The sequence below is a fragment of the Beta vulgaris genome, chromosome 4 (genome assembly GCF_026745355.1).
Source record: "Beta vulgaris subsp. vulgaris cultivar EL10 chromosome 4, EL10.2, whole genome shotgun sequence".
Classification (NCBI taxonomy): Eukaryota; Viridiplantae; Streptophyta; class Magnoliopsida; order Caryophyllales; family Amaranthaceae; genus Beta; species Beta vulgaris.
This window is the reverse complement of record NC_079205.1, coordinates 66218308-66233835: the sequence shown is the minus strand read 5'-3', so window position 1 is coordinate 66233835 and position 15528 is coordinate 66218308. Positions and strand designations below refer to the sequence as shown.

Sequence of the window (15528 nt, the reverse complement as noted above, 5' to 3'; positions counted from 1 at the left end):
CCACTTTCCTTTTTTTCAGTTTGTCCATAAAAAATTACTTCCCTTTCTTTATTAGTTTGTCCTAAAGATTGCTCCATTTCCAATTTCGAATATAGAGCGGTACATATACTTCCACACGAGTACCTCATTGGCTCATTCTACTAACTAACCAAAAAAAAAAAAGGGGGGGGGGGGGGGGGGGGGTGGGGTTAACAAGCTGCTTCCACTCATGATAAAGCTTTCTACTATGCAAAAAATACACCAAAAAAAGAAAAGAAAATGGGACTAAAGAATAGAAATTTTACTACTTGAGAAGCTATCAAGAGAATCCAACATTTTGATCGTTCTTAGAAATTTACAATAGCCAGTTTATTGATACGTGTATCACTTAGGGGTTATCATTTTTTTTCAGGTACATCTAGGAATGAGTTTGTTACGCACTTACGCCTTAACTAAAGAGAGGGTACTTTGAAGAGAAAAACAAATTAATTGCATAAGAGATGGAGGAAGCCTACCTAGCTACCTCCTATCTCTGACATAGAACACAAACAATAAGCAGCATGCGACCATATTTTTGTAGCTCTCAATTAGCCCCACAACCCCTTTCCGAGCAAATGGCAGGATCTCTTACTATCTTTACACTTCCTAAAATTTTAAGAATACTACCACATGCAATCAAAGAATCTTAAGTGTAATCTTTCAGCAAAATGGACGTAACAAGCAATATTGTGATTGATTCTGGCAACGCATCATGTCCAGTAATTCTCCTTTATTTCACCGACAAAAATCTTAGTGGTCCTATAATAAAAACTTGGAAATTTCTAAACAAAGAACTTGATACATCCGAAACCTTCCTCAAAGCAATTAACTCTCATTCTCGTTGTCAGATCAATAAATTAGCTAGAAAGGCTTGAGACACTCATCTCAGAAGCTGAGAAGCATCAGCATTCATAAATAAAAGCTTGCCATTCAAAGGGCTATTCTTCAAAAGGACAACTCAAATTCCAGCTCCAATTCATGCTCATGCCTACTTCTTAGTTCTGAACCTTGAGGACAGGGAAGGCAATGACATCCCGAATGCCGGCAGAGTTCGTTAGTAGCATCACTAGCCTGTCAATTCCCAATCCCTGTCACAACAAACTTCCATCTGTTAATTTGTTATAGAACGTATGTGAAAAAATAAACGAATTAACAACCATTCCATTGTCATTCCACAAAGTGAACCAAACAGCCTTAGCTTGCATTATGAAGAAATCTTATAAAGACGGCACTCCCCTTCTTCCCCACAGACCCGAGAAAAAGTAGAATGAAAATATTCCTCCGCCCCAAATAACATAGTTACATAAAGACTTCTGTTTCATACTCAACCGTCCGGAGATTTTCAACACAAGTAACCAGAACCAACATCCATCTCAAGCAGGATAAAGAGACACGCCGTACACATTAGTCATTAAACATGATGCTCATGAACGTTGATAACTAAAGGTAAAGGGTAAACAAACCATTCCAGAAGCTGGAGGCATTCCATACTCCAATGCTGTCAAAAAATCTTCATCAAGGGTCACCTTATATGGACCATCTTCACTCTTGTTCTCCTTGTGGTCTGCTTCCAATTGCTTCTCATTGTGCTGCCTCACTTGCTCTTCCAGACGTAGCCTCTGTTTCGGCAAAATGAGAAAAAACAAAATATCACTTAATGAGCTAGAACCATCCAGTAGCATACCAAAATAAAGAGGGAGGCAGGGAGCAAGAAATTATTTCCAGTAACATGCTACATCTTAGTCCATGTGTATCGCAATTGTGACAAATTGCAAAGTATCTAGCTTACCAAGTACCGACTGCATAACAAATCACGTCTGTGAAAGGAAGCGCCTCACAGAAGTCATTGAATCATAGGCACTAATAAGTGAGCTAGGAAAAAGTCCTAAGTCTAGTCCAATCCAGTCCACTTTTTCTAGACTAGTTTGGCCTTGATTTGGACTCAAATTTCCAAGTCCAAGAACCATAATATTTCGAGACTTGGACTCAACCATTTGGAGACTAGATTCCATTTCTAAGACCAGTGTTCTGTTTATGGAAACTTAATAAATACCGGTAATTGTCAAAATATGTGCTTTTTTCACTAAAGTAAAGCGCTCTAAGTTTCCATTAAATTTATTTTACTTACTCTTCTACGTGGCAAAATCATAAAAAGGGGACAGTAGATAGAACATCTTTCAGGACAAAGGATTGAAATGGGTACATTTGGGATTTAAAGGTACGGGTAATGTAATTCGCCTCAAATGTTGCGCATGATTGTATTATCGACAACGTATCCCAACTCTCTATCCTCAAAGACTGCTCAAGGGACAATTCAAATTAAGCAAATTGGGAAAAGCATTGGTCCATTGCCATACCCAACAGGCCATTCAGCGATGTTTCCATTCAAACTATGGTCAAACAGCTTTTTTTTTTTTTAAGGAGTGATTCAGCTAGTATGCCTCCAACTCCAATCCTCTTAATACTCGCCCACACTCGCTTTACCAAATAGGACTATTATGTGGTTCAAACACTGTTCTAGCTACATAGCATGATTGTTTTTTTCAAACTGTATTTAAATAATATCACAGTGGAGACTGTTTGATGTAATGACGTCTAATTATGTTAACCAGACACGGGTTTGTGTGTAGGGTATGGCTTACCTATCCTTGCATTTAATGGCTCGGAATTAGGATGGAATCGTGTTTCTAAAAAGGCTAGGGTGTAAAGACACGGAATTCATGAGATAAATCAATGATTCTAAATGAAATTTGCATGTACCATCCACATTAATTTGTTTGCAAATATTTGCATACGGATTTCAGATGGACTTTGTCCTAGTTTTTGTTACAATATTCATGTATACTTATTTGCAATCACAAATCACATAACTTCCTGTCTTCTTTCCCTATTTATACGTTTCACCTAATATCTGTGGTACAAGATAATGAAGTATCCAACTAATAGTTAACTATGGGTATGCGTTTTACACTCATGATAAGAGTGTCAATTTCAGGAAACACGGTCGTCTACAACAATTTAAATGTTTGAACACCTACCTGATCTATAGGATCTGTTAACTCAGAGAATGCATTTGCTAGCTCCCGGCCACAGATGAACAGTTCAAATCTCTCAGTCAGACCTACAAAGCTGCATTGAAAATATCATGCATAAGAAAAATACATAAAATGAAATAATTAAATGGATACTACAAACAGCCAATATAATTCAACTATATGTGTCAATAAAACGAATAGACAATCCTGCTACAGGGCCTTAAAGCGGAAAAACGGAGGATTATGAGGCTCCAAGGAAATACTTCCTCCGGATTTTATTAGTGGCAACACTTTCCATTTTAGGAAAATGTCATATTAGTTGCGACATCACAGCATATGGTGAGTTTCAAGTTGTTAAATTACTTTCTCATTACCTTAACAGACCACCTAGCACCAGGTCCACCACTCAAGTAATGAAACACTACCAACCGCACCACTGCCTGCTCCATCCATAACACCACAATCACCAACACCTAGCCTCTCCACTCCTCTAAACGGTGCCTAATCACCAGCATTCCCCAGCCCCACGTACTGCCTGCTCCACCATGACCTGACTCTATGTCCCCTCCCACCACCATTACAACTGTCAACCCAATGGTGCAACCACAGGGAAATCAAGAAAGATAAAGAGATAAGGAAAGAGAGGGAGAGAAAGAGCCCAGCACCAACTTCCCCCCACCTAAATCATGCCCTAAACTCTAACCAGCACCGCAGACAGCAGTCACACCCCACACATAAACCCAATCTTCTGAGCCATAATTTCCGCACCTAGCCAACTGGAACCGCCTCCCACCAACCCCTCTTTAGCATTTTTAGGTTCAGATCTGGAATTCTCTTTCAAGGAGGTAGGATTCGATGATGGTGCAGTGATCAAGATCTGGAATGAGGGATGGAGAAGGGATTGGGTGGTGATAGTGACTCTGGTCACGGGGATGAGGAGGGAGGAAGGTGTACTGGTGGTGACTGGTCATGGGGAAGCAAAGGGAGAAAGGTGTTAGTGGTGGTGACTATGGTCAAGGGATGCGGACGAAGGAAGGTGTTAGTGGTGGTGACTAGTCATGGGGATGCGAACGGAGGGGAGAAGGTGGTAGTGGTGGTGAATAGGTGATCTAGCATGGAGAAGGGAAGGGGGTGTGATGTTAGGGGTAGGATGGGTCGGGAAGGTGTTAATATGGATGGGGGGCATATAAAAGTTGAGGTGGTGGACTGCTGGTCAGCTGATGGATGATGTTTAACCCCCCGGGGGGGTTAAGGAGGGTTAAGTAGTCAAGTTTTAGTGCTATTTGATTAAGTTATCCTTTGACTTGCAACCAAAAGAACAATCTCGTTGATACCCATTGGTTTGACGACGCTAAGTTTAAGGGTTGACTTTGGTCTACGGCTCTCTCTCTCCCTCCCTCTATCTCTCTCTCCCTCCCTCCCTCTCCCTCCCTCTCTCTCTCCTTCCCTCCCCCTCTCTCCCTCTCTCCCCCTCTCTCCCTCTCTCTCTCCCTCCCCCTCTCTCTCTCCCTCCCTCCCTCTCCCTCTCTCTCTCTCCCTCTCCCTCTCTCCCCCCCCTCTCCCCCCCTCTCTCTCTCCCCCTCCCTCTCTCTCCTTCCCTCTCTCTCTCTCCCCTTCTCCCTCCTCCCTCCCTCCCTCCCTCTCTCGCTCTCTCTCTCCCCCTCCCTCCCTTTCCCCTCCCTCTCCCTCTCCCTCCCTCTCTCTCTCTCTCCCCCCCTCCCTCCCTTTCCCCCTCCCTCTCCCCCCTCTCTCGCACTCTCTCCCCCCCCTCCCTTTCCCTCTCCCTCTCCCTCGCTCCCTCTCTCGCTCTCTCTCCCCCCTCCCTTTCCCCCTACCTCTCCCTCCCTCCCTGCTTGTCCTCATTTCCCTTGCTTATTTTGCAGCTGTTCATTTCTGGAAACTACTTTCTTATCCATAAAACAAGAATTACTAATATAAGCAAAAACCTTCTATATCCACTGTTGAAAACAATTCAAAACAAATGCATTTCCAGCAAGCATCAGCAAAGGACCAGATCGCCAAAACAAACAAGTTCAAAATTATCCCATGAACTTCAAAATATCTATGTAATGACATAATGCAGTAGATTCCCTTGTTACCTTCTGTGTGGTTTAGCAAGAGGAGATATTTCAACGGGATAATCTAGAACAAATGTAGGTTGGAGGAGCTTTGGCTCCACAACTATCTCAAAGACCTGGAGAAAGCAGACAGAAAAGTGCATTGGCAAATAGAAAGTAGTAGCAATTCCCCAAACAGAACAAAGATGATAACATCATTATATTCTATCCCTATCTTTCTCACTACTTCACGTTTGGAAGGATGGAAGAAAGTCAAGTAACCATGAGAAAAATCAAAATCTTAACTCTCTGGATATAAAGAAATATATTCTACATTTCTACTATTATAAATCAGAATTAATCCGGTATCAGGATGTTAATTTGCTGCCGATTCACATAATATAATGGATAACTGAGGTTATATATATATATATATATATATATATATATATATATATATATTATATAAGCCAAGGGAGGAGGTGTGGTGTCCTCTTTTGAAGTGACTAAAATACCCTTAATGAACTAATTAATGGAATGAAAAAAATTACAAAAGCAAATCATTTAAAAATTCCCATTCCAACTTGCCATTTAAAACAAGTTTAAAATGGTATATGCATCAAATACTTCAATCAAAAATTAAATGGACAAAATATTTATACCTTATAAAAAAAGATGGCATACATAACGTCCACATGAAAAGTCTGAACATTCACTACCTTTGAAACTCTTTAATCCAGTTAAACCAACTCATTATTTTTGTTCTTTCTGTTCAATATTCATTCACAAAAAATTAATGTTAACAATCACTCACAACCTTTTTATTCTTTTACATTAGCGAATTAATAATATCTAAATTCATCTAACCGTTGAATTTTTCACATTTAAGTTTAATCTCTATTATATAAGCCAAGGGAGGAGGTGTGGTGTCCTCTTTTGAAGTGACTAAAATACCCTTAATGAACTAATTAATGGAATGAAAAAAATTACAAAAGCAAATCATTTAAAAATTCTCATTTCAATTTGCCATCTAAAACAAGTTTAAAATGGTATATGCATCAAATAATTCAATCAAAAATTAAATGGACAAAATATTTATACCTTATAAAAAAAGATGACATACATAACGTGCACATGAAAAGTCTGAATATTCACTACCTTTGAAACTCTTTAATCCAGTTAAACCAACTCATTATTTTTGTTCTTTCTGTTCAATATTCATTCACAAAAAATTAATGTTAACAATCACTCACAACCTTTTTATTTTTTTACATTAGCGAATTAATATATCTAAATTCATCTAACTGTTGAATTTTTCACATTTAAGTTTAATCATAAATAAAGTATGAATGAAATATCTAATAGAATAACAAATTTTGAAATTAACGCACGCATCGCGTGCATATAAAGGCTAGTATATATAGGGGTAAGATCACATGAGAATGTCCTTACACGAGAAATGAAAATGAATCTCAACCACACGATTGGATTAGAGTTACAACACTTGTTCATTAGAGTTTTACCCCCTAAAAAAATTTGAGCCCAAATAATTTTCTTTTTTTTTGAGTTACAACATTTTTTCATTAGAGTTACATCACTTATTCATAAGAGTTATAGCGCGTAAAATTCATTCTCATTTCTCATGTAAGTATGCATTCTCATATGAACTCACTTCTATATATATGTGTGTGTGTGTGTGTTTGTAGAGAGAGAGAGAGAGAGAGAGAGGGAGAGAGAGAAAACCTCATTAAGAATATGGCCAATTGATGGGCAATTAGCAATAGCAAATTTGTCCTTGTCCTCAAGGCTGCTTCCAAGCGTTCTTAAGGTAACTTCCTTAGCAGCTATAAGATTATCATGAAACTCATTAAAGTCAATTCCGGATGCTTCCTTAACAAGATTGTGCATAGTCTCCCTCCTCCACGGCCGCTCTAAAGATATATCTATTCCCTGCAAAGAAGTTTTGACATAACTTCCTATAAGATACACAACAGCGTACATTGCACTTAAGACTAAGAGTCTAACATGATAAACTCGATTTGTTCTCATGAGTACGGAAACAAACAGATAGATCAAACAGTAATCTCGGCAGATGTTTTTGGGTTAGTTTGCTAACAATGTAAGGGGTCGTTTGGTCAAGGGATTCAGAAAAGGGAAAGGCAATGATTGCAATTCAATTTACTTAACTCAAATTGTTCTAATTCAAGTCGGTTTGTTAATAATGCAAAAGGGCTAAATAAGGCATTCGAGAAAAGAGAAAGGCAATAAATAACCCTTCCTCTTTCCCTTGGTTGGGTTACTTTGGAAATTCCCTTCCCCTTTCTCATTTTAGTTTTCCATAAATCACCGAGATTTTGATCCCCTGCCCAATGGGATTTGGATTATCACTTCCTTGTCTACAGCCTCTTCCATAAATACCATACTGCCCCACCAAATATCCACCCAGCACCACCATTGTCAGCTCTAAGACCACCATAATTACCATGGGAGCCCCACGATCACCCAACACAAATAGGCCCCATGTCTACAACCACCAGTCCCAATGACACACAAACAAATAGTTAAGGCCAAAAAGACGGCTTTCCTAACCAAATAGCCAGTTTTTTCTAACGTTGTGTTGAGAATCTCTTCCAGGATTTTTTCTAGAAACTTCTGGTGAGGATTTCTTCCAGGAAATTCTCCAGCTCTCTATACCGGTAAGAGTCAGATAGCTAGGTTGTTAATCATGAGTCAAAATAGCCATATGCTTGGAGTGAATAAAGCATGGATATCGTGGCAAAAGTTGTAGGAAATAAGAACTGAGTTTACCACCAAGTTGTCCCTGCCCATGGGTGGAAGAAGGTAATGAATAGGAGCTGTGGTGTTGGTGAGGGATGAGGCAACTTGCTAGGAGGATGGTGGTGGATGGGGTGTCAGCACTTTGACTGAGTGCTGGCTGTCTAACTAGCTTGGGTGGGGAGGGAAGATAAATCCATAACCTGGAGGGGACAGGTGAGTTGTGGTACAAGTAAGAGACAGAATAAGGGAAGGGGATTTTTGTAAATGACTGAACACATGGGGGACTTGGAAGGGTTATGATTACTTTCCTATCATTTCCCTTTCATTATTCAATTCCTTTCCCTCACACAAGCACATGCGCGCACTTGTACACATCCTTCCCTTGTTTATGTGTGTTTGAGGAGGGGAGGGAAAGGTGTTCAAGAAGGATAGGAGCAGCAAACTTTACCTGATACTCTATCTTAAGCTTTCCTTGACATACAAGTGCACAGCGAGTAACAATTTCTTCTGCCATGGTCATCATGCTCTCATAGTCGGAATATGCTTCATACAACTAAAAAAATTAGGTAAGATACTTTTGTCCAGCCATTTATGCTCAAGGCTTTGTAGAAGGCCAAAGCAAGACAGCATAGAAGGGGGTAAAGTAACATCTAGACTCATGAATCATGATTACCACCTCTATTGTGGTGAACTCAGGATTGTGACGAGTCGAGAGGCCCTCATTTCTGAATATTCTTCCAATTTCATAAACCCTTTCAAAGCCTCCAACCTGTTCATCAAAGCCAAATGTTTTCTTATGCAGAATGTAACCATATAAAAGGAATGAAATGACAGTGATTAGGATATTAGTATTCAGCAAAACTAAGTATCATCTACTAAGATACAACATTAGATTTACAAGATATACACTACTTCATCATCAAAGATAAGATTATACAGCTATTGATACTATGCATTGTTGTTGAAAGAGCATACACAAATGCAATAAGAAAAGGCATGGAAAGTCTTACCAGCATCCTCTTCAAGTGAAGCTCAGTAGCTATTCTAAGATATAGATCCCTTCCCAGTGAATTATGGTATGTTACAAACGGTCTCGCTTCTGCTCCACCAGCTGCTCCCTAGTAAATAATTCATGTAAACATCAAGACCACGGGTCAACAACACTTCTACCTTTGAAGTATAAGATGCAAACTGAATTTTCAAAAGTGATAGTCAGACTGAATCCTAATCTCAATGTGTGTATCATTAGCATCAGATAGGTGTGATTGAAAGCAATCCTGAGATGGACCGTCTATGCAGCAGACTTAACTCCATTTCCCAACAATAACCCAAAGGCTTAATCGAGAAATGGACAATTATTTCAGGAAGCAGGCAGCATGTATAGTTCTTCTTTTATCCTCACCCCTACAAACACTCAAATTAAATAGCATCTTCACCACTGGAAATCCATAAAGTATCATATTACATCCAGTACTTGATGTGCCTAAATGATCTTTCAGAAGTGCTTAATAGACAAGGTGTTTTTGAAAAACGGCACTAGGGTGCACAAAAAGGTGCATTGGCTGCATTATTTTCATATCTACGGCCTGTTTTTACAAACAGAATCTTTAATATAATAACTTGTGCCTCATCAAATCTGCATTTAAGCTCTAGGAATCTAGGAACCCCCATCGCCTTGCGGCACTTTGAGCCTTTTCAATCACTTATTAGTATATTACATCATAATCACAAGCACCCAAGTTCTGAGATAAAAGACAAACTAAGAGCTCCATCTTCCAATTTTTATTGCATCAAGTTGTACAATACCATATATAGGGTAAAATATCTAAGCTAATATCTATTTATATATCCTATCTGTATATACTATTATGGAATAAGGGTCAAAATTTTGTAAGTAAGAAATCAAAGAACAAACAATAATGGCAAACACACAAGTTTTAATGTGAAGGAATAAATCCCTCACCACACAAATTGGACAATCTCACGATTGGGTTCCTCACACAATTGGTTGTGAACACACACCCTAACAATGAGCCTATAAACTCCTATTTATAAGACTCCATACTCCTAAACCCTAGAACTACTAAAATTAGAAAACCAACCTTCCTAGTAACAACCCCTAGATATTCTATAACAAGTAAAATATCTTTCTAAGTTTCCTAAATACATTAAACTAGTAAATAGGAAATACTATGAAACTAGGAAATCGAAATATTCCACAAAGAGGAAACAAAACAAGTCAGAAGCTTCACGTCTTGTATTTGCGTTCGGCAGCACAGACCAGTCCATAGACCACTCCATAGACCAAGTTTTAAAAATGCAGACCACTTGACATACCACCTTCTAAACATGGTTCGTTTACTACGTACATGCCCGAACACCATAATGGACAGATATATTGGGCTTTTAATCCTAACATATACATATATATTGCACCTAATATTTGTATCCAGGGATAGCAATTACTTAACATGTATTCATGGTACACAGTTGTAACAGAAACACAAACCTGTAGAACTGGAGTTTCAACCTCAACAAAGCCCAAGGATTCCACAGTCTTACGAATCTCTGAGATGATCTACTGAAATATAAAGAAATCAGCATATAATTCAAACTTGCTCTTTTCAGTGTTAGAAATTAGCATCAGAAGCACTTCTATTTTATGAGGCATCAACAAGAATAAAATGATTCAACAAAGACTTAATCAGATTACATGCACAAAGAAATGAATGACTGCCTAGTGTGAGTAATCATCATGAACAACTTATACTCCTGGCTACCAAAAATCTACCTTGGCTCTCTTCCGAAATATGTCAGCAACTTCAGGATTTGCTATCATGTCTACATACCTGGAGAGAAAATACGAGGTGTAGATATCAGGTATACAGGGGTTCCTCCTAGAAGGAAATAAACAGTAGAAGAATGGCATACAGATTTGATAAGCCATTGATCATACTGATGAGGAGAGACAAAGGTTCATGTATTTTATAAGCACAGGGAATATTAAGTATGAGAATGGTGGAGAGACAAAATCAGAAAAATAGACAAAGAAAAACATGAGAAGTGTGCTACATGTGCAACTACTAGTTGGAGGTGCATGCGAACAATTAAGGCTGCTTTAGATGCATAGTAATTGCTTAGGTTTACCAAGGCTATGAACTATGAAGGTGACTGAAAGCTAAGCTGCAAATTAGTATCCATGTGAACGGGGTTGGATGTAGACACGGTAATAAGAAAGCAAGCTTGAATATTAGGCAGAAAAAAGATTGGAAAGATGGAACTTGCCTTTGACGGTAGCGCTTATCAACATCGGTGAGGCCATGGAATTTGTCGGGCAGTGGGAGTAAGGATTTGGTAAGGATTGCAAAGGAATTGACACGAACAGAAAGCTCCCCTGTAATACATTATACATATACATAATAGTAGTCAGTCTCAGTCCTAGTATATCATATAGATAAAAGCAAACAAGAGTAAGAATAAGATTAAGAATAGTGGAGACCTTTCTCAGTCCTTTTCAAAGTGCCAGTTACACCAAGTATATCACCAATATCAACAAGTGCTTTTAAATGCTCAAAGTGATCTGCAGAGAGCGTATCCTTTTCACAGTAAAGCTGAATTGTGCCAGAATGATCTCTTAGAGTGAGAAAGGCAAGCTTCCCAAAAGCCCTGCGACTCATAATTCTTCCGGCAACGGAGACGTGATCATTAGCCTCCTCACCACTAGGAAGATTCTCATACATGGACTGAAGTTCACTTGTTGAATGACTCCTATCCCACTTGTATGCGTAAGGCTCACACCCCTTGCTTCTCAATTCTTCCACCTAAAGTCAAATTGTATATTCAAACACCTTACTATTACCAGCTAGGGACTACTTCTGTACTTTGTACGGCTTTCGTGGCTCATATAGATGGATGATAAAAAAAAAACTAGGACTACATTCAAATAACTTACCTTGTTCAGGCGGATGGTGCGGACAGCTTCCCTGTCGGATGTAGATGTAGAAGTAGAAGACGACGACTGGGGACGGCGGCTGCGGCTCGGAGTCGGAGTCGGAGTCGGAGTCGCACAGGCAACAAAGCGGCGCCGAACGAATGATGTAGTTGTATTGCCCAACGACAACTTCGACTTCCACTGGAGCAGCTGCTTCAGCTGCTGAGACGATTGGATTTGGCTCCATACCTTCACTCCATCCATCATCATCGTCGCACTAGCTCACTTTCTTCACCCTTCTTTAGAGATAAACTGTCACTACCTCTTTAGGGCCTTTCTTTGATTCTTTCTATTCCTCCTGAATTCAGCACATTTCTCATTTGGCATTTCAAAACTACCACGCCAGGCCCAGCCCCAACCGCGGCCCCGCAATGCCTTCTATGTCTTCTCAACAACACTTCTTAGATGAGCAAAACTCAACTTTTAAACCAAAAACTAGTTATTAAACCCGGGCTATGCCTCAGATAAGAAAAAATTTCATCTATTAATATAATACTTTATGATAATAATACTAAATACAACTTAGCCTAGTGGTTAGAACTTTAGTATATGTACTTGAGGTCTTGGGATCAAATCTTATATTATGCAATTTCTTATCTTTTTTATGTGGCACAGTTTCTTGTTTTTGCACGCCTTTTAATATACTAGCCTTCATATGCACACGATGCGTGCGTTCATTTCAAAATTTGTTATTCTATTAGATACTCCATTCATACTTTATTTATGATTAAACTTAAATGTGAAAAATTCAACAATTAGATGAATTTAGATATATTAATTCGCTAATGTAAAAAAATAAAAAGGTTGTGAGTGATTGTTAACATTTATTTTTTGTGAATGAATATTGAACAAAAAAAACAAAAATAATGAGTTGGTTTAACTGAATTAAAGAGTATCAAAGGTAGTGAATGTTCAGACTTTTCATGTGCACGTTATGTATGCCATCTCTTTTTATAAGGTATAAATATTTTGTCCATTTAATTTTTGATTGAAGTATTTGATACATATACCATTTTAAACTTGTTTTAAATGGCAAGTTGGAATGAGAATTTTTAAATGAGTTGCTTTTGTAATTTTTTTTCATTCCATTAATTAGATCATTAAGGGTATTTTAGTCAGTTCAAAAGAGGACACCACACCTCCTCCCTTGACTTATATAATAGAGATTTGTATAGATTAATTCTTAAGTCTGGGTTATATCTGGGTAATAGAAAATGTGGTAGACTGTAAGGCCTTGTTTGGTTGTATATAGGAAGTCATACTTCCTATAAAGTTATTTTTTCATGTATTTGAAATTTCTAGGAAGTGTAAAATTGTGTTTGGTTGATAATGGGAAGTAGAACTTCCTATGGAAAGCTCTACTTACCTAGGGGGACATAGGTAAGTAACTTCCTCCGAACTTCTTAGGAAGTGCAAATTTCCATGATTTTGCCAACCAAACAATTTCATGTACTTCTACTTCTTAAGAATTTACACTTCCCATGATTTGTTTTATCAACCAAACAAGGCCTAAATATATTTGTGTAACTAGTGGCTCAGTGTATTGCAGCTCTTGTAGGTCCGTGTCAAGGTAAACAAACACTTCAATACATCTATACGTTATTGTTAATTCAATCATGTCCAATACCCTTTGTAACACCCCGATAATTCTCTCTTTCTAGAAAATACTTTTATAACAAACCTAGAGAATTACCCAGGCATTATCGCCCGTGTGAAAACGTCTCGGCTTACTCAGAATTTTGCAGCGGAAAACAATTACTAAACTAAAATCAACTTTATTAACTTATGAAATAAAAACCAAAACAATGTTTGAACTGAAACACACCAACTTAAAGCTAAAGTCTGAAAATATCAATTCCTAGAAACAACTTAAATACTACTAATGTCACAAAAGCCTCTCCATTCCAGATTTCCCAATGGTATGCATCTTCGAACCTGTAATGTCAGTGCTTTCTTGACTCTGCTCCCCCGAAGGATTACCACAGGATCAATAGGCAAAGCCATGATCACAAACACAGACAAGCACGTAATCAGCAAAGCTGAGTACTACATATCAGGCATAAATAATCCTGAACATGATACTACAACATAAATAATAATAAGCATATAACAAACTGCAGATGACTCTTACTGAACGAGACTCTAAACTTTTATTTCTTCTTTTAGATGGAATAGTTATGGGACGAGTTGTCTATACTGAAGTAGGAGATATGGGAGCTACCACATATTCCAATTGACCTGCGATATCGAGGAACATTTGAGCTAAAAAGGAAAGGTGATCAATCCAATCCTAGGAAAATACATATCACGGCGGACTATGTATCCCAACCCTTAGTGTCCAACTCTAGACGTGCACCAGTCTAAAGTCTATAACCTATCTCGTTTCACTTTACGTTGTATTCATTTTTATACTTGTGTTGACACCAACCAAGCACACAACATATATACTAATAATCACAAAAATCACAAAACTCCTTTTTATCTTAGAATTAACAAGTTCACAACTTATCATTCAAGACTCTTTTAACTTCTTTTATTCTTTGCTAACTTGCCTGTTGAACCTAGCCAACAGTAAACTGTACCTTTATATAGGTATAACTCAAAATTACCAAATAAGATCCACGGTTCTTATAAGATAAATAAATAATCTCAAAGAATCTATGTAACACATGATTCCAACCCACTTACATTAATTCACTCACGAATTAATACCAAACTAAACTTATCTGCTTGCATCAAACTTCCATACAAACAATCTTACTTATACATATTCTTAGTTTACATGTAGCATACAAGCAAATAACATGTAAAGCAATCTCAGTAAATCATATATATGAACAACAAGGTCCTATACATGATACTACAAAATAAAAACATCCCTAGAGCATGTTTCTAACCATATAGCACGTAGACTATGTACGTACCTTGTATAAACGCAACGGTAGGCCACTTTTATGTTCTAAAAGTCCCCTACTATAAATTCTCGCCTCAACAAATTAAAATAATCAAGTAAATACTTGAACTAAAAAAAATACAGCAACTTTAAAACGTCCCAAACCTTTTAAACGTCTTTAAAAATCGTTTTTATAATTTAAACTCTCGTTATTTTTAATCCCTAGTATAGTAAATATTTAGTGATTAAAAATCATTAAAAACCTTAAAATATAACTTTCTGAATTTCCAGCATCTATAAAATTTTCTAAACTTTCTGAAAATATTTTATAATGCATATAAAAATCGTATTCCAATCAAAATTCATATTTATACTTTAAATATACGGTTTCTAGTGATTTAAAACCCTAAAAACCATATCTTTCATGATTAAAACTAAAAATAATAAATCTGAAATTTTTTTCTTTTATACATATGAGAACCGAAACAAATTTCTTCATAATAAATAATAACTCAAATCGTAATCATGTAAATAGTAATAAAATAACAATAAAAATTAGGACTTTAATGGAATCTTAAAGGAGAAGTAAAGAAAAACAACCAAAATAAGAGGAAGAAGGCAGCGCCGGCGGCTGTGACAGCAGCAAGGAGGTGGCGGCAGCAGCTTTCTTGGTTCAATCAAGGTTTTGTGACGTTTCTTTCAACAAGAAACGTTACTTAGCGAAGAAGAAACGATCTTTGGTGGGAAAATATGAAC

At 37.7% G+C, this 15528-nt stretch overlaps 1 protein-coding gene across 2 annotated transcripts; it reads right to left on the bottom strand.

The window, feature by feature from the left end:
- Positions 1-687: 687 nt before the first annotated feature.
- On the bottom strand, positions 688-12212 carry LOC104889835 (lysine--tRNA ligase, chloroplastic/mitochondrial). Of its 2 annotated transcripts, XM_010675159.4 has the most exons (13): positions 11841-12210; positions 11388-11709; positions 11174-11282; positions 10680-10737; positions 10398-10466; positions 8899-9006; positions 8565-8657; positions 8337-8441; positions 6854-7060; positions 5153-5247; positions 3057-3147; positions 1482-1637; positions 688-1106 (listed from the first exon to the last, which is right to left on the bottom strand). In XM_010675159.4, the coding sequence occupies exons 1-13, from the start codon at positions 12087-12089 to the stop codon at positions 1014-1016; spliced, it is 1755 nt and encodes a 584-aa protein (XP_010673461.2). In that variant the 5' UTR covers positions 12090-12210; the 3' UTR covers positions 688-1013. The 2 variants fall into 2 exon arrangements, with proteins under 2 accessions (XP_010673461.2, XP_048499832.1); XM_048643875.2 differs by lacking the exons at positions 8337-8441; positions 8565-8657 and having other exon boundaries at positions 11841-12212.
- Between the last annotated feature and the right edge of the window lie 3316 nt (positions 12213-15528).